Raw genomic sequence first — 18559 nt, 5'->3', positions numbered from 1 at the left:
CTCCGCCTACATTATTTGTGTCCCAGGGAAGGAATCTGGGTGGAGGAGGTTTGGTGAGGGGTGTGGGGACACAGGGAAGATGCCTAGGTGTGGAAGGAGGAGTTCCAGAGTCAGATCCTTGCCCCCCACCCCACCTGCTGCGTGTGACCTTGGCAAGTCTTACCCCTCTAAACGAGTGGGTCATTAACAAAGTGAAACCACTAACCCCTTCAGCTGCCCAACTGAAGTTGTGTGCGGATCCTTCAAATAAGCAAAACCAGAAAAAGCTGCCTTGGTAGAGGTTACACGCCCAAAGGAAAAAATTGGGAGACCCACCCCCCTTCAAGTCAATACGTATGGATTCTTGGCCTATATACAATTCTAACATAACAGATATGGGAGTTCCGGGGTGGGGGAAGAGCAGGGGGTGGGGGGGGCTTTGTCTCCAAAGCACAGAACTGTCCGGTTTCGGGCTCTCTAGAGCTGAATAATCTTTAAAGATCATCTAGTTCTCTTTACACGAAAGCAACTAGCAGATTAGAAAATCTGGTCTCAAAATTGGGCAGACCTAGGATCCGATCTTGACTCTTGCCATGTTATTAGTGTTAGTGTCGTGCCGGGTTACTAGCCGTGTTGTCTTAGTGAATTAATAAACCTCTCTGAGCCTGTTTCCTCCTCTAAGGACAATCCCTAGTATGTCATGTGGCTACTGTGAGAGCAAGTGATGGAACAGATGGAAAGACCAGAGTGAGCTTAATAAACTTGTTAATAGTATCATTATGTATAATAATATTATACTATCCTGGTATTAATATATCACTTATATTCTTTGCTGTTACTCTTTCTCTTTCCATTCATGTATCCAACCACCAAGTGACATCTTTGCTTGGAATATCTAATGGGCATCGACAAGTTAAAACCTAACTCTGGATTCCCTGCCCCCGACCTCCTCCTCCCAGTCTCCTCCTCTCAGGAAACAGCAAACCCCAGCCTTCCAGGGGCTCAGCTCTGGCTCCGTCTGCGAACACCTGAGTTAGGTCACATGCCTCCTGTGCTCAGAACCTTCTCACGGCTCCTCCTGCACAGACCTCCTGTGTTCAGAACCTTCTCACGGCTCCTCCTGCACAGAGCTAAAGCCAGAGTCCTCACCGTGGCCCGAGGACCTGCACAATCTGCCTCCGGCTTTTCCTTGACCTTGTCTCCTCCTTATTCCCACCCGCTCCTACCCGCGTGAGTCTCTTGGTTGGTTCTCTAAAATGCTAGTCGTGCTCCCACCTCAGGACCTTTGCACTAGCTGTTGCCTCAACTTGGAATTCTCTTCCCTCAGATGTCCCTATGGCTCATTCCTTCCCGTCTGTTCACATGTCATCTTAGGAGCAAGGCCTTCCCTTCTACCTTATATTACATAGCAAGGACCAACCCCTCTTCTCCTTCACCGCCTTGTTTTTCTGGTCATATTTCAATATACCACATCATTTACATATTTATTTTCTGGCTCCCTGCTGGTTTGTCAGTTCCATGAGGGCAGGGACCCTGTTCACTGCTGTGTCCCTAGCACCTAGAACTGCATGGAGCCCCTTGTGGGTGGAGATAGTGAGTGATCACAGGTGGGAGACACTGATGCAGAAAAGGGACATGATTTTAGAGGTAACGGTGGGGGGCAATGGAGAGTCAGACAGGCTTGCATCAGAATCTGGGCTCCCCTGTTAATCTGCCCTGAGTTCTCAGGCAAGGGACTTAGTTTCCAAATCTGCAAAATGGGGGAATAAACCTGTCCCTCCCAGCATCGGTATCAGGAAGACTAAAGGACTCAGGCTAAGCACCCAGCACACTACCTGGAGTGTTGTTGGCCCTTGGTGAAATTTCTCCCCTTTTTCTGAAGTCCCTAGGGCATTGATGGCCATACACAGACTAGAATCCAGACCTCCCACGCCCAGTCTTTCTCTCACACTCCCTGAGCCTCTTGCATTCAGGTACATGGATACCAGGGTGAGGTGCCAGCTGAGGAGCTAACGTGGAGGGAGGAGGAACACGTGCCTCATGCTATGGGGCATTTGTATAGGGGCATCTGCAAGGTATGGACAGGAGTTGGAGAGGCTGGCTCTGTGTAGCAGAGCAAGGGGCCAGTCACAGTGCAAACGCTCTGCTCAGGAAGGCACAGTCACAGGGTGGTGGTGGGGAAGAGACCTTACCAAAGATCTGATCATAATGCAGACGAGTCTTAGCTCCTTCCTGGTCATGCAGGGTGAACGCTCTCCTGGCCTTGGACTCCCTTAGGCAGCATGTCCTGCTTCTGGTTAGCATCCCGGGTGGGAAATTGTGCCTTATCCCCAGCAGAAACCCGCCATTTTGAACACCTGCCTCTAGTGCCTGCTCTGTGCTGGGAGAGCTCTCAGCTAGGTGGGCTAAGAACCCGCATGATCTCCCTTGTGCTTTCTCCCTTGTCTCCTCCTCTTCCCCCCCCCCCCTTATTCCTGGGGGTTCCCTCCTCAGGAGGCTAGAGGGTCTGGTGGTCAGGCATGTGGATTTGAGAGTCACATGGCCTGGGTTCAAATTCATTCAATGGCTCAATGACATCTATGAACTTCTGTTTTCTCCCCTGCAAACGGGGATCACACGGCTACCTACCGCATAGGGTTGCTGGGCTGTAACATGGCAAGCAAACTGTCTAGCGCCGGTACTCAGTAAATACAAGTTCACAGTCACGTCTCGGAGGTTAGGCACTACCAATGGCTCACAAAGGCAAAACTCATGTGTGGGCAGAGTAATCCTTGAAAATCCCTTAAACTGCCCATAAATCCGAAAATACTAGGATTTTCATGGACCACAGTGAAGACCCAACCCCACCCACCTCCCCCGGCCCCACTCCCCCTAAGTCCACCTCACTATCGTGTCTTGGGCTCACATCAGATGAAGCCTCAGGCGTGTGCCCACGGGCAGGCTGAAGAGGAAAACACGTTGTTTACCACTCTCGGCCAGACTCCCACGCTGCTGCTTGCTGAAGACTCCCACGCTGCTGCTTGCTGCTCACTGCTCGAGGCCGACCGAGGGCACATTTGCACCTTCTTCACCACTGCTCTTGCTTGCCCTGGGGGCCTGGAAGATGAAGCCTCTTGTGCTGCTTCCGGTTTGGGCCTTGGAGCCTTCTGGGATTAGAGAAAACTCAAACTCATCACGTTAGGGCATTTTGGTCTCCGTGCTGCCTCACTCTTATGTCAGAGGCCAGAATAAAACCCAAGCCTGGGACCAAGGCAATGTTTTCCCTCCGGAGACGAACTGGGGTCTTCCTGCAACAGGGATCCGAGGAAGGGCCAACGGTCTCGGTGCCCTCAGCTCCTCTAGGTCTGTCCCTTCTGGGGAACGAGGGCTTCTATAGTGGTCCCATCTCACCCCTGCTCAGGAGGGGCAGGGAGGAGCCAGGCCCAAGCTATACAGCTCAGAGGGGGGCCAAGGTAAGGGCACTGACTCGATTTATCCACATTTAGATGCTGTTCAGAGAAGCAAGACACCCCATCTCCTGCAGGCAGACGGTGCTCAGACACCCGCCTTCCCTACACTCTTTATTTGCTGCTTCAACCACTCCTCCCTTTCAGACGGCCCCTGACAGCACACATGGCCTCTTAGACTAAGGCCCCCAGCAGAGGAGAGGAGACGGGGCCCAGCTCCTTAAGGCCCCAAAGTACAGCTGGGGGATGGAGTCTTGCAAAAGGAGTCCCAAGTTCAAGATGACTAGGATGGGGGTGCGAAGTCCTTAAGGGGGAGAGGAGCTCAGAAGTCCAAGGTGGTGGCTGAGTGGGAGAGCGGCCCCTAGAGGGAACCCACAAGTCTTCAAGGCAGCACTGTCTGGGAAGAGAGAAGCGCAGAGGACTCCACCATTTCCATCTCCAACGCCCAGCGCCCTGGGGCAGCATCTGAGGCTTTGTCTCCTTGGATTCCTGCTGAGCCGGGTGGCCCTGGTCCTAGCATCAATTACACCATCTGAGCTTTGGCTTTGTCTGTCCAGCCTACAGGTGACAGCTGGCCCCTGGACTGCCTCACTGTCCCACCTCTGATCGCCTGCGTCCCTCAACAACACAGCCAATCCCCTGCGCTCAGTTCCTTCCGCTAAAGTACAGCAGTCTGTTTCCCTGGCTGGACCTGACTGGAGAGATGCCTAAAGAGAGCATCTTAAGAGTCTCAGACTGGACTCCTGGTTTTCCCCACAAGACCCAGGCTGCCCATGATGATAAACCACCCAGTATCCGCCCACAGTTCAGGCCACAAAGTTGGAGTCATCCTGGACTCCCCCCTCCCTGATCCCAACATCCACGCCATCGTTACCTCCTCTCACACACATCCTGCACCTGTCCCTGACCCCCACCCCCACCACTGCCCTCATCGTAATCATCGTCTCTTGTCCCTGGTCGCCTCTCTTGCCCCCTCCGAACCATCCTCCACACCACAGCTGAGTGACCTCTCGAATACGTACCTCAGATCCTTATGAAACTGTCCCTTGGCTTTCCCCGAGAATAAAATTCAACATCCTATCTGGGACCCACACAGCCCTGGGTGATCCCATTGCTGTCTCCCAACTCATCTCTTCACATGCAGTCTGGGTCATGCTGGCCCTTTCTGATCCTTCCAATGAAGCAAGCGGGTCCCCACCTCAGGGCCTTGTCCTTACGGCTCCCTCTGCCTGAGACCCACTTTCTGAAGCTTTCCCCACGGCCAGTTCCTTCTCAGGCTTTAGGCCTAGCTTCTCGGAATGCCCAACAGACTCTACCTCGAAGTCCCTCACAGCCACATCCTGTTGATCCCTCATGGCACTTCTCCCTCCCGGAAATGACCTTCCTCGCCTGTGTGTGTGTGTGTGTGTGTGTGTGTGTGTGTGTGTGTGCGCACGCGCGCGTGTGTGTGCACAGGCACTGGTGCACACTGATTGTCTCCCTCCACTGGAACCTAAGTCCCACGAGATCAGGGAACTCGTCTGTCTCAGTTCCTGCTTTGCCCGGTGACTTCAACAGTGCCTGGCATACAGTAAGTATTCAATAAATAATTGTTGAATGCAGAACGTCAAATGCCCTGTCTGGGGAGCCCCGGGGAAAGGGAGCCAGAGATCTCTGAGGACACAGTGTCCAGGGGCCGCCAAGTGGAGGAGCCCTGAATCCAGGGTGGCGTTATCAGGGTACTCAGTCGCTGTGGCTGAGGACCACACCGTGGGTCAGAGGGACATGCTGGTGAGATTGTCCTGGCTCAACAGTCCCTTCCGGCCTGCGCCAGCCCCGTGCCCACTGCCCCCAGCACCCCCACCACCCCCACAGTATTCGTGCAGCCTGTGCCGCAGCGTGACGAGGGCCGACCCTAGGCAGGCGCCGTTGGGTGCTTGGGGTCCTCCAGGCAGCTGGAGCAGCAGAGTGGCCACACCGGCCATGCCATCTTCAGTGGGTTCAAGGGTGATGGGCCCGGCTCGCAGGCCGGCAGTGGTGGCCGGGACGGCGGGCGGGCAGCAGCCTCCTCCCACAGGTCCCCAGGGCCCCCCGGCCCCCGTCAGCAGCAGGGGTGCCAAGAAGGGTTCCGAACGGCGGAAGGTGGGTGGTGGGAGCCCAGCCGGCTTCCAGGCAGGGGCCGGGGCGGCAGGGTCAGGCGGGAAGCAGACGGTGACCTTGGCAAAGGGGCGGCTGGCCATCTTGGTCATCTCTTGCAGATGCCGGCGCTGTTCCTGCCGCTGGTCCAGGGCCTGCTTGGCCTTCCAGAGGAGCACGCAGAGTGAGAGGAAGAGAAAGAAGCAGGAGAAGAAGACGGAGAAGAAGACAAATAGGTCGATGTGGGCCTGGTCCTGCCGGAAGAAGAGCAGGCCCTGCGAGTCAGCTGAACCATTGGCGCCGGGCCCGCTCGGGTCCCCCACGCCCAGCAGGAGTAGGTAAAAGCGGCTGGACTTGAGGGCATGGTGCTCGTGCGGGTAGGTGATGACCAGCCGGTCCCGCACACCACGAACCACGAGCACGGCCGACGGCTCTGTCACAGTCACGTAGGTGATCAGGCCCCGTGGCCACACCTCCCGCACCCTGGGCTCCGCCGGGGCACCTGGCCCGCTCCCGGCCCCGGGTCCTCCTGGATCCCCGGCCCCCCGGGGTCCGCCGTCGGCAGGGGGTGGGGGAGGCGGTGGGGGTGGAGGTGGCTGGATATGCACGGTGTGGACGCCCGTGTCAGGGGCCACACGGACCACGAAGGTGTCGTAGGAGGTGGAGACATAGAGGTCCACAGCACCGAAGGTCACATCCAGCGTCAGGCGGATGTCCACGTTGGTAAACTTGGGCTGCACGCCAAAGAGGACAGTGCGGCCGGGGCCCAGAGCCCGGCGCTTGGGTTCGTGGAAGCAGTTGGTCTGGGACGTGGGGTCCAGGCAGCACTCCTGCTCCACGGAAATGAGGCGGTAACACTGCTGGCCACCCAGCGGGCTCCCGTGGAAGGACTCCCGGCACTTGGCGCACTGCGGGCAAGTGGTGGGGGGGGTGGCAGTCAGGGCTGGCTCAGTGCCTGGCCACCCTCCATGCAGTACTGATGTTCAGTACCAACCGGTGAGCAGTCACTGCCCCAGGCTCTCTCAGTCCCCAGCAGCTTCCTTGTGACTGCTCCCCCTGCCCCCACACCTCCCTGACACAGTGTGGAGGCCACCAGGACCCTACACTCTACTACTGCTGTCCCTGGTGTCACCCCATGACCACAGCACCCTGATGTGGAGGCCTCTGGAACTCTGAGGCACAGCGATGAAGAGCTCTGCTGAACCTGGCTCTACCTCCTCACTGCCTGTGTGGCCTCAGACTAATGACTTGACCTCGCTGAATTTGAGATCCTTTCTCCTTACACAGGCAGTAAACAGAGCTCGCTCATGGGACTGCCGAAGCCACAGGCACAGCACGGGGTTGGGCCAGCCTCACCTGCCAGCCTTGCTGTTTCCGTAGGACGTTAGGTACCTCCTACCTCAGGGCCTTTGCACTGGGTGATCTATTACCTGGCTGACTCTCTACTCACCCACAATCCCCATATCTGCCTGTCCTGACTTCCATCAGGTCTTTTCTCAAGTGCCACCTTCTCAGGAAGGCTTTCCTTGGTCATCGTATCTACTATTCCCACTCCAAACACTGGCCCTCCTTTCTCCTTACTGCTCATTGCTAACATACTGTGCATCCGACTTCTTCATTTGTTTGTTGCTGGACTCCTTAACGGGAAAGTAAATTTCCTGAGGACAGAACCTTTTGCCCGTTTTGTTCCCCGCTGCGTCCTAATGCCTCACACACTGCCTGGCACACTCATTCCAACTGCCAGGTGCTCAGTAAATATGTGTTGAATGAGTGAGTGGACCTCCGAGGGTGTGGGGCCCTTGGACCTCTGAGGGCGCGGGGCCCTTGGCTTATCTGCAACTCGCTTCTCCAGCCGCACCTGGTACTTGTAGCAGTCTCGGCGGTCACTGGGCGAGCTACCCTGGCACGTGCCCGTCTCTGTATTGTTCTGACACGGGCAGCCCGTCCCGTCCTGCTCGTTACATGTATCTGCATGGCCATTGCACTGGCATCTGAGGAAGGGGGAGAAGACAGGGGTCAGGGGGCTCCCCTGACCTACCGGGATCCAGGCTGGATGCTGCCTATGTGAGCTCCGATGTGAGCAACAGGCCAGAAGAGGAGACTGGGGCTCACAAATGGTCAAGCCATTTGCCCAAGGCCACAGAGCCAGTAAGTGGCAAGGCCAGGATTTGGAGCCAGGTTGGAATGACTCCAGAGTCTGCTGAACATTCAGAAGGAAGGGCTGGAATGGGAGGCTGTCCTGAGGCCTCACCCTCGGCAGCTCTCTCTCTGCCTGCCAGTCTCCACGGGGTGGTGCTCTGCGGCCTGCGTCTCAACACTGGCCTCGGAGGCTGGGGGTCTCCCACCTGAGTCTGGCTCATCGCCCCCAACTCTGCCTCAGCCTGGGGCCTCCCTGAGGATATTGTCCGCTTCTGATTGAGGGCGGAGAACTGGGGAGGGGAGTCTGGCTCCCAGAGCTATTCCTAGTGAGCAGGGCAAGGGTCCCAGGCCCCCCTTCTTCTCACTTGGTACACTTCCCATCCAGGAGGAAGTAGCCGTGCAGGCAGCTCTCGCATTTGTCCCCGTAACTGTTATTCTGGCAGTTCACACACACAGCCTCGTCTTCACTAGGCCCCTCTGTCACCCAGTTTTCAATCTGACCAAAGGAAGACAGAGTGATCACAAAAAGGCCTGGACTATTCCCCCTCCTCCCCAAGACCTGGCCCAGAAGCCCTGGACTCCAGCCTTTTTACCTCCTCTGGATCCAGCGAGTACTTCTCTGGTTCCTTCCTGGCCATTTCGAGCTCCTTCCTGGAGACGCAGACGTGGCTATTGCCACGACAGAAGGCGTGGCAGGGCCGGCAGGTCCCGCCCCCCACAGCCGAGCCCACGAACAGAGGGAGGCACTGCTCGCAGTGGCTGCCCTGGAAACCAGCGACAGGGTGGTCAGAGTTGGTGATCAGTGGGGGGTGGGGGGGACACTCTGAGAGCACCATGAGGGTGCAGCAGGGGCTCAGGCACTCGGTTTGGGCAATCCCAGCCTTTCTGCGACTTAGCCCCCTGCCTTCACTTGCACACCTCCCGTGACGGGGTGGAGGGTGGCTGAGTTCGTGCCCCTCCAGCCCGCAGTGGGGAGCTCAGAAAGCCTTTCTCTACACCATCCTAAGTCCTCCTGCACGTGACCAGCCTCGCCAGTCCAGCACTGATTCTGTCCACGATGCTGGGGTAGCCCCTCTCTGATACAAATTCAGACAGCGTCCCCAGAATCTCCTCACACCTCCCTGGGTTAGGGCTAGGCCTCCTCCTCCCTGGGCCCGGCTTATCAGGGCTTGGGAGGAGGCTCAAGATGCCTGAGCGAGAGCTGAAGGCAGAGAAGGCCCTGTCCCTGGGGGGAGGGCCTGAGACCCCGGAAGGCCCACCTTGGTGTGGTTGCGGCACAGCAGGCAATGGTCACGGGCGCCCACACCCGCGCATTCGCTGTGGCGGTTGCAGCGACACTCTGTGGAGCAGTTGCGGCCAACAAAGCCGAAGTGGCAGCGGCAGTGGTCGGGCTCCACACACGAGCCATTCACGCAGCCCTGGGCGCACACCGGGCGGCACAGCCCAGTCACGCTGCAGGGGTGGAGGGCAGAGGGTCAGGGCGGAGCAGGAGGCTTCGTGGCTCCCGCCGGCCCAACACCCACTACACTGCCCTCAACCGGTTGCTCACGCCTGGTCTGTTCCATGGTCCTCGTCCGGGGTCCAGCCTGCCACCCTCTTCCCAGGTGCCCCATTTAACTCACCAACCCCTCCCCTCCACGACTGAGCCCCCACCTTCACCGCATCCCGGATGAGTCCCACCACCTCACGCCCACTCTGGTTCCTGCCTCACCCTCTGCTGCTCCCACCCCACAGGTGCCTGGGCCACCGCCCTCGCCCCCTCACTTGTCCATGGTGTAGCCCGCCTTGCAGCTGCACTCGTAACCGTGTGGCCGGTCGTGGCAGTTCTGTGTCTCATTGCAGTCGTGATGTCCGTTTGCACACTCGTCTTCAGGGGGACAGGACAGGAAGGCCCAGGAGGCCCCAGGTCGCCCGCATGTCAGCCCTGGCCCAGGGATACAGAGCTTCACCTGGGTGCCACCCAGGCCCTCGCTCCACCTGTCCCTGATCCCCACCTCTGAGACAGCCCCCAGCGCCCCCCCACTTTCTCTGTGCCAGACCCCCAGCCAAGGGTCAGTCCCCCTCACCCCACGTCCTAACCCATCTCACCGTCACGGGGACCGCTGAGTCCACCCTCCAGGCAGCGGCCACCCCCATCTTGGCCCCCCCAGGCACACCAGCCACAGTGGGGGCGCCGCAGGCACAGGGCGCACTGGGTCGCCTGAGCACAGCCCAGGGAGCAGCTCTCGGGTCCCCGGAGCAGCCGCCCACAGCCTCCGGCCATACATCGCAGGGGCAGGTAGGAGGGGCTCAGACACTGTATGGGGGAGGGGAAATGAGAAATGAGGTGGGGGGTGAGAAAGAGCACCAAACACATCATGGGTATTCTCCCCAACTACACCCCTTCCTCAGAGCTCTCGCCCCTCTCTGGCCACAGTCGATGGACCAAAGCGGACCCAGCTGAGGTCATCACATTGTTCCCATCAAGCATTTGCAACTAGGAGTCCACACGGGAAGTCAGGCTAGGGGCAACCTTGAAACTAGAAGATTCTGGAGACTGGGGCTGGCAGGGACATTTGAATGAGCAAATCACAGCAAATGAAGAGACCAGAGGGGCAGAAAAACAGAGCAGATGCAGAAGGAAGAACTGATGAGGACCACACACCCAAAGCCAGGGTGGGCAGCTTTCCAGGCTCTGTCTCCAATACGGCCTTGGCTGCATTTTCCACCCTGGGCTCCAAGAGGTACCACTGTGTTAGTGTGATTGGCCGCGGCAGTCTACCCACCCAGCTTAGTGGACACGGCTGTTTCTTACAAAGGAAGGCAACAATCCCAAGTGGAGATAGAAACTAGTGACGGGAGGCAGGGAGTTACAAGCCACGGTCACTTAGAAAAATGTGGGCCCAGCTGCTGGGCAAGAGGGTCCTCCCACCCTAGGCTGGGAAGCTGAGTCTGCGGTCAGGGGCTGCACAGGAGTTCATACGCCATCACTTATCACATCCTGGGACCCAGACGAGGCACCCAGCAGGGGTCAGACTCTTGGTGTGTAAGAGTATTTTATCCACTGCTCGGGCCTTAAGTATAAGACAGCAGAGATTAGTCTGGGCTGTCTGACAGCAATTAGCAACCATATAATCCTGAAATAGACACCCTGGTTGCTGTGGCCGGAGCTCTGAGGGTTACCGCCAGCAGTGAGCTGAGCCTTGCCGAACTGCCAGAGCTAGGCTTCCAGATCTAAATGTAGTGCACCCCTTGGCAGATGGTGGGGCAATCTGGGGGGTGGGAGGGGGAGACCAAGTCTCAAGTCTGCCCAGCGTTCTTTGCGGTAACCTCCCTAATGGCCATATGCAATGCTGCCCAACACCATAAACTGCGTATCCTGCACTCCTGGAAGAGACGTAGGAATGTAAGTTCCGAGAGCAGGATTCTAGCTCATGTTGACACAGGCCCACAACCTAGCAAAGTGCCTGGCACGAGGAAGGGGCTCGATAAAGAATGTGATGAAGAGAAGCCAGGGAAGAGAGCCCTCTTGCTTGTCCCAGGCTCTGAAGCCAAAGTCATTCAAGGGAACGATGCCCGATGGTTCACAGACAGCTGCCCTTGAGCCAAATCGTAACGGGTCTGGTCTGCACATCTCTTACGGGTCTGGTCTGTACATCTGTGATGTCTGGTCTGCACAGTGGTGGTTTTTAAAAGCCTAAGCCAACACTTTAGAGCTAGGAGATTTCACAGAAATCCGAAGATCTGGCGGAAGTGCTCTTGCATCTACGGGCGACGCCTGGAGTCTGTGCTGGAGTCTCCCGCCCCACAGCCTCCTCCCGCCTCCAACCCAGCCCCTCCTCACTCCCTGAGCAGCATAGAAGGGCCAGGGGAGCAGCAAGTGCCTGGCAACAGGCTCTCTGGCATTGCCTTCCGGTCCCTGGGGTTCCCACAAAGACAAATGATGAGACTCTCAACAATACTAGGGAAAAGCTTGTATCACCAGAAAGCCCCCAGGCTTGGGGATGAGGCCTCCGTGTGTTAGAGACGCACACTGCAGGGTCACAAGGAGGACACCCACCCTACTGTGGTGGCCCTGTGGGTGTGTCCCAGATAGGGGAGGCTGGGAATCCTCCCAGTGGGCAGAACTTGAAGCGTTACAGAGTTTTTACCAAACGGCAAGCATGGCCCTGTGTTCTAAAATACACTCTCCCATTTAATTTATACAACCTGCCTATGGGATGCTGTGATGTAACACAAGAATATATCCTCCCCGTGTCTCGGTTCTTCCTGAATGCTGGAATGTCTTTTGTTATTCATAAGAAGCTGATTTCACACCTGAGTTTATGCTAAAAATGGAGGGAGTCACCAGAAGGACCAGAGGTGGGAGGGGCGCTTGCAACCCGCTCCCCCCCCCCCCAGCCCCAGTGAGATGGGGGTGGAGTTGGAGTCTGTAAAAACTCAAGAGAGAGGAGATTCGGAAAGCTCCCCTGTTGCAAGCATTGTGTGCCCGGAGAGGGCACGGAAGCTTTGCATGGCCACCCCATACCTTGCCGTATTTGTCTCTTCCACTTGGCTCTGAGTTGTAGCCTTAAAAACATTTTTTTAAGTTTATTTACCTATTTTTTTGAGAGAGAGAGAGAGATCGAGAGCGAGCGGGGGAAGGGCAGAGAGAGAGGGGGAGACAGAGAATCCCAAGCAAGCTCCTTACTGTCAGCCAAGAGCCAGACATGGGGCTCAAGCCCACAAACTGTGAGATCATGACCTGAGCCGAAACGAAGAGTCGGACGCTTAACTGACTGAGCCACCCAGGCGCCCCTGAGTTGTAGCCTTTAAAGTAAACTGGTATTCATAAGTAACTGTTTCTTCTGTGAGCCATTCTAGCAAATTTTTGAGCCTGCAGAGGGGGTGGAAAAACCCCTGATTTATAGCTGGCTGGTCAGAAGTATGGGTGGTCTGAGGTCGGCAGGCTTGTGGGACTGAGTTCTTTAACTTTGTAGGATCTGACTCCAACTCTAGGTAGACGGTGTCAGGAGTGAACTGAGGTGTTAGACACCCAGCTGGTGTCTGGAGAATTGGAGAAGGGGCTGCTGGTGTTAGAATACACCCCAGTGGGTCTGTGGTCAGCAGTTCTATTTTACTGAAGATTCATGTAGACTCATGGGTTGTGAGATGGTGAGTGGTCACATGTGGGTTGGCTGTTCCACAATAAAGGTGAATAAGAGGGGCGCCTGGGTGGCTCAGTCGGTTAAGCATCCGACTTCAGCTCAGGTCACGATCTCACAGTCTGTGAGTTCGAGCCCCGCATCGGGCTCTGGGCTGATGGCTCAGAGCCTGGAGCCTGCTTCTGATTCTGTGTCTCCCTCTCTCTCTGTCCCTCCCCCGTTCATGTTCTGTCTCTCTCTGTCTCAAAAATAAAATAAAATGAAATAAATAAATAAATAAATAAATAAATAAATAAATAAATAAAGGTGAATAAGAAGTGGCCATCACTGAGAACAAGAGACCCAGAACTCTGGCCCAATGACACTGCTTCTGGATGTGACTGCCAGAGGTGAATCTTTCTTGTCTTCCCCCTGGGGTGGGGTTGGGGCTTGAAGGACTTGTGTCTGCCACTGTGATGACCAAAGACGCATCTCTGGAGTGGACTCCAAGAGAGAGGCATGATGAGCCGTTCAAGGGGCAGATTGTCACCGGCAACTAAATGCCTGCCCAGACCACGCCCACAAAGAATCACCTCCCCAGCCCACAGCCAAAATGAGGGGTAGGTCTGAACTGCCGTGTTGGAATCGTGTGCTCCTGCCCCTCCCTGGCCACGTCTCACTGGACCAAGGCTGGACATCTCACTCATGAGCTGAGTTGAAATCTCCCCTTGAGAATGTGAGCTAACCGATAAGCACAGAGATAACTGTCATCTCGAGAATTAGAAAGTCACATAGACTAAAGGCCAAGGGCTGCCATTTGAGGCCGTGTGTGTTGATGATCTAGCCAAGAGAAACCAGGGGATAGAGGCACCCAGAGAAGAGCGGAGACCCTGCAGCCCGAGAAGGATGGAACAGCACTTTCTACCCCAATTCATTATAATAAAACCAGCTCTAGGGTGTTTCTGCTTCTTACAACCAGAAGTTCCAAAAGCAGAGAGCGAGAGATGGAGGAAGGAAGTGCAGAAGTTTAGGAGGGAGAGGACAGATGGAATCAGAAGTCACAGGAAGGTCAGGGAGGAGCATGAACCCAGCTGGGTAGTCCGGAAGGTCGGGTGGCAGTGCCTAAGCAGACACGACAGGGAGGTTCGCAAGGCCAGGAGGGAAGAAAGAGGTGCTGGTAGGAGAGAAGAGAAAGTAGCTGGACAGGGAAAGTGCCACGGGAGAACCAGAGCTGGGAAACAGAGGAGGCAGCAGGACAGAGGAGGAGGTGCAGGGCAAAGAGCCCCCCACCCCCCACCCACCGACACCCAGCCAGTGCAGTACCTGTTGGAGGCTGCTGCTCCAGACACAGTGCTGCCAGCCCCCATCCGCACCTTTGGAGTCCAGGCAGGAGGTGCAGTTGGGCAGGAGGTGACAGGGAGTGGGGCAGGGTAGGGGGGGCGATGACTCCACCGGCATTGGGGACACATTCAGCAGAGAGTGGCTGAAGCAGGTCCAGTCATAGGTGGGCTGCACCGAGAGGATGCGGCGGGTCTCCCCTGGGGTTAGCGGCACAGGAATTAGAACTGGTCCCCCCTCCCCTCCCCTGCCCTCTCCCTCCCTTCCTTGGGCCCAGGGGTCCAGGTCCCCACACGCTCCTCCAGGGGACCGAGCGGGCCTCACCTGTCCTCTTGAACTGCCTCGTCCACATGCACTTGCCCTCCCGGGTGCACTGCTCACAGTCGGCGGCCCCACACACAGCCTCTGAGCAGTTCCCGGCCCAGAAGACCTCCCGCTGGTTGATCCGACAGTCATTCTCTGAGGTGCAGGACCCATTCCGCCCGATGCAGGCGCCCTCGGGGCAGTTGGTACACCACTTACAGCGGGGGGCAGATGCCTGGTGGAGGAGCATGGGCTCCGTGGGGTCCTCAGGGTCCCCCAGCACCCCTCGTAACCTGGCTCTTCCCACCCAACCTCAGCTGAAGCTCCTGAGATGCTCCCAACCCATCGCCCCCGCCATTCACCTCTCCGTCTCCAGGCTGCAGGGTCCGGGGGTGGCGGGCCAGGCACTCACTGCAGGTCCGGAGACGTCGACATTCCTCCGGAGAGCGAGGCATTGGGGAACACGGGGGGCCCCCACAGCCCAGCCTGGGGAGACATGAGGCCTGGTTCACCACACCAGCCAGACCCCATCCCTCCTCCTCCTGCCCTTGCTACTTCCTGGTGCTTCCTAGACATCATCCTGCAGGCCCCCCAACGTGCACCCCAAAGTGGTCTCAGCACAGGCCTCCCAACCTGCTCCTCTCCCATCCTACTTGGCAACAGTCTCACGTCCCCATCACCCCAGCCAGAGATACTGGACAATACCCCATACCCTCCTGCCCCTCCAGTCACCAAGGCGTCCCCCTGTCTCCACCCCTGCAGCCCCTTGCCCAGCTCAGGCTTCTCCCTCTCACCCCAGCCTCCTCCTCCTCCTTGGCCTCCTCCAGGGCCTCCACCGACAGCCTCCTTCACCACTCTCTCCTTCCCAATAGTCCCAGGGCTTTGTGCCCGGGCCTGTTGCTGCCCTCCCCTGCTCAACCTTCCCTGGCTCCCCATCACCCACAGGGGAGGTTCATAATCCCTTACCCAGAATCCCTGAAGGTGCACATATTTCAGAATTTTCCAGATTTTAGAAAAGCAGTAGGTGTACCCACTGCCACATAGCACTCCTAGTGGAGTCTGGGAAACACCCCATAAATCAAACCCTTTAATAATTCAGTAGTAAACATGGTGACATATTTAATGAGCCAAGCCAAGCCCGTTAGTAGTCCCATACCAGTTCAGGATAATTGCGGAGCCTAAAGAGTTTGTGCTGAACCTAGGACAGCCCTTTCAGCTTCCTGAGATGTCTGGAGTCCAAACTACAGATGAGGAATCCGTGGACCTGGCTGGAGCCCAGCGCCACAGCCAGGCACGGGAAGCACTTTCTGAGATGTCCCCACCCACACTTCCAGTCTCATTTCCCCCCAACATAGACGGGCTCTAAAATACACCAGGCACAGCCCCACTTCTGAACCTCTGCTGGTCCAAACTCTACTGGTCCTTTAGGAGCCAGTTCAGACCCAGCTACTCCAGGAAACATTCGTGGATGATACCCCAGCCCCCAAGCAGGGCTTCTCACTTGCGGGTGCCCCAGCACGACCCTGTGATGAAGTCACCCATTTTCCCATGTGAGCTGATATCCCAACCAGACAGTACCCTTCTGTGGCCTCCCCCCAAGCCTGGCCTGGCACAGAACCCCTTTTGGAGGGCACCTGTACCAGCCCCCCGTGTGATGTTCAGTCACCATGGTTACCTATGAGCCTGGTCTCCGGACAAGCAGGCCCCATGGCACCAGGTGCAGGCCCCAGACTGGTTACAAGCTTCAGGTGAGGGCAGCAGGCGGCAGGGGTCAGGGGGCAGGGTCAGGGCCAGCAGGCGGCCCAGGGCCACTCCCCCGAAGCCACCTGAGATGTACAGGCGGCCTCCTACCGCCGCCACGGCGTGGGCCACAGACTCCTCCATCGGGGGCCCCACAGAGGCTGGGCCTGGCGAAAGACAGAATGTTCAAAGAGATCATCAGAGAAGAGAGCCTCATAAAGATCCCAGTCAGAGGGGGACGCTGAACAGAGCAACAGGCTAAGGAGAGCAGAAACAGACCGGGAAAGACAGACAAGATACATAAGGCCAGGCAGGGCAAGAGAATCGGACACAGACAGCAAGACAAAAGAGAGGGAGAGACAGGGGCGTCTGGGTGGCTTGGTCGGTTAAGCGTCAGACTTCGGCTCAGGTCATGATCTCACGGTCCATGAGTTCGAGCCCCGCGTCAGGCTCTGTGCTGACAGCTCAGAGCCTGGAGCCTGTTTCAGATTCTGTGTCTCCCTCTCTGACCCTCACCTGTTCATGCTCTGTCTCTCTCTGTCTCAAAAATAAATAAACGTTTAAAAAAAAGAGAGAGAGAGAGAAGGAGAGACAAACAGAAAAAGGAAACAGAAAGAATGAATGGAATGAGAATGGAGACAAAGGTTTTGGAACCGGACAGAGGCAGTGGTTGCACAACATCGTGAAGGTACCAGACACCACGGCATTGTTAATTTTATGATGGTTAATTTCCTTATGTGAATTTCACCTCAAGTTTTTTAAATCCTCCAGAAAAAAAAAAAACAAAAGAGAAAGAGAGAGAGAGAGGCAGTCACAGAGAATTAGATGGGGCGCCTGGATGGTTCAGTCAGTTAAGCGTCTGACTTCAGCTCAGGTCATGATCTCATGAGTTCGAGTTCAAGTTCATGAGTTCGAGTTCATGAGTTTGAGCCCCACATCGGGCTGTGCTGACAGCTCAGAGCCTGGAGCCTGCTTCAGATTCTGTCTCCTTCTCTCTCTGCCCCTGCCCCACTCATGCTCTGTCTCTGTCTCTCTCTCAAAAATAAATAAACATTAAAAGAAAATAAATTTGTAAAAAAAAAGAGTAAAAGGGAATTAGAGACAGAGAGTCAAAGAAAGAAGCAAAAAGAAAAGGGAGGAAGGCCCAGAAGCATACACAGTTATATACACTTACATACATACCACTTAAAAATGGTAAGTGAAATAGAAAGGCAAGGTACTAGCCCCTTTCCAGCCTCTGAACAGCAGAGGCACCCACATATAATAGTACCGTCTCCAGAGAGTGGGATTCTGTGGGATCTTTTTCTTCTTATTTCACTAATTACATACAATGAATATTATTACTTTTATAATCATAATAAAAAATACAAACTTTCTAAGAAAAGAAAGGTAGGCATCTCCATGGGTATTTATTTATTATTATTATTATTATTTTTAATGTTTATTTTTGAGAGACAGAGAGAGACAAAGTGCGAGTAGAGGAGGGGCAGAGAGAGAGGGAGACACAATTCAAAGCAGGTTCCAGGATCTGTGCTGACAGCACAATGCGGAGCTCGAACTCATGGACTGTGACATCATGACCTGAGCCAAAGTTGGACCCTTAACCCATTGAGCCACCCAGGTGCCTCACCATGGGTGTTTAGATGATGGAGGGGAAAGAGGCTTTGCCGGTGGGTCTGAAGGGGCCCAAGTGACCCTGGATGACGAGGCTCCCAGGACAGGGCCAGGACCCCTCCAGGATGTCCCCGGGCCTCCCAGGCAGAGCACTGGACTTACGGGTGAGGTCGGGCAGGAGCCAGGCGTTGCAGTTGACCTGGTAGAGTAGAACGTCACTGCTGAACTCATCAGGGTCCGAGCGCCCCCCAAGGACCACCATGGTGTCCCCTAGCAGGGCTGCGGCATGGAAAAGCCGGGGGCGTGGCTGTTGGGATGACACCCGCAGGATGGCTGGTCAGAGCCCACACTCCTCTGCTCTTCACGCTCCCTCTCAGCCCACCTGCCACCCTGAATCCCATACCTCAGCCCCCAGCAGCCCACCCAACCCCGAATCTCCTTCAAATCTCAGCTCCTTCCTCCAGGAAACCTCCCTCACTCTTCAGAGCACCCCCAGGGCCATCTCCCTTCCCCGAACTCCCCGAACCCCCATGCCCTGTTCCCCGGGAACCTGGCACTGGCTGCTTGAGATGAATCCCACATTTCTTGTGTGACCTTGCCAGCTGGGCTGGGGGCACCCTGGGGGTGAGGCTAAGGCCCCAAAAAGGGCTTGGAAATATGTTTGCGGATGGAACACTCAGTTGTCTCTAACCAGCACATCCAGGGTCCGCCTTCTCCCACATGCTATCTCCTTTGGCCTTGAATGCAGGAGGTTCAAGTAGCCTCAGTCCCAGATTTTTTGGA

At 56.2% G+C, this 18559-nt stretch overlaps 2 protein-coding genes and 1 long non-coding RNA gene across 3 annotated transcripts in view; 1 reads left to right on the top strand and 2 right to left on the bottom strand.

Annotated features, from left to right (window-relative positions):
• Nucleotides 1–18559, top strand: part of DEDD2 (death effector domain containing 2) — a 147715-nt gene that overhangs the window by 1367 nt on the left and 127789 nt on the right. The window lies entirely within an intron of this gene.
• LOC128778021 (uncharacterized) lies at nucleotides 728–2981 on the bottom strand. Its single transcript, XR_008423334.1, has 2 exons — nucleotides 1068–2981; nucleotides 728–1025 (listed from the first exon to the last, which is right to left on the bottom strand). It is a non-coding gene; the product is annotated as an uncharacterized LOC128778021 (long non-coding RNA).
• The window catches only part of MEGF8 (multiple EGF like domains 8), a 40822-nt gene continuing 25785 nt past the window's right edge, over nucleotides 3523–18559 (bottom strand). Inside the window, exons 30-41 of the mRNA XM_019434475.2 lie at nucleotides 17939–18083; nucleotides 16098–16329; nucleotides 14785–14908; nucleotides 14444–14657; nucleotides 14105–14319; nucleotides 9768–9975; nucleotides 9444–9603; nucleotides 8939–9131; nucleotides 8273–8443; nucleotides 8045–8175; nucleotides 7399–7531; nucleotides 3523–6448 (exon numbers count right to left, since the gene is read on the bottom strand). Of these exons, the coding sequence (XP_019290020.1) occupies nucleotides 5180–6448; nucleotides 7399–7531; nucleotides 8045–8175; nucleotides 8273–8443; nucleotides 8939–9131; nucleotides 9444–9603; nucleotides 9768–9975; nucleotides 14105–14319; nucleotides 14444–14657; nucleotides 14785–14908; nucleotides 16098–16329; nucleotides 17939–18083 (3195 nt within the window). The 3' untranslated portion in view covers nucleotides 3523–5179. The remainder of the gene's footprint in view (nucleotides 6449–7398; nucleotides 7532–8044; nucleotides 8176–8272; nucleotides 8444–8938; nucleotides 9132–9443; nucleotides 9604–9767; nucleotides 9976–14104; nucleotides 14320–14443; nucleotides 14658–14784; nucleotides 14909–16097; nucleotides 16330–17938; nucleotides 18084–18559) is intronic.

This window comes from Panthera pardus, unplaced genomic scaffold (assembly GCF_024362965.1).
Source record: "Panthera pardus isolate Hobbes unplaced genomic scaffold, ASM2436296v1 HiC_scaffold_18, whole genome shotgun sequence".
Classification (NCBI taxonomy): domain Eukaryota; kingdom Metazoa; phylum Chordata; class Mammalia; order Carnivora; family Felidae; genus Panthera; species Panthera pardus.
This window is presented reverse-complemented; position numbering and strand designations above follow the sequence as displayed.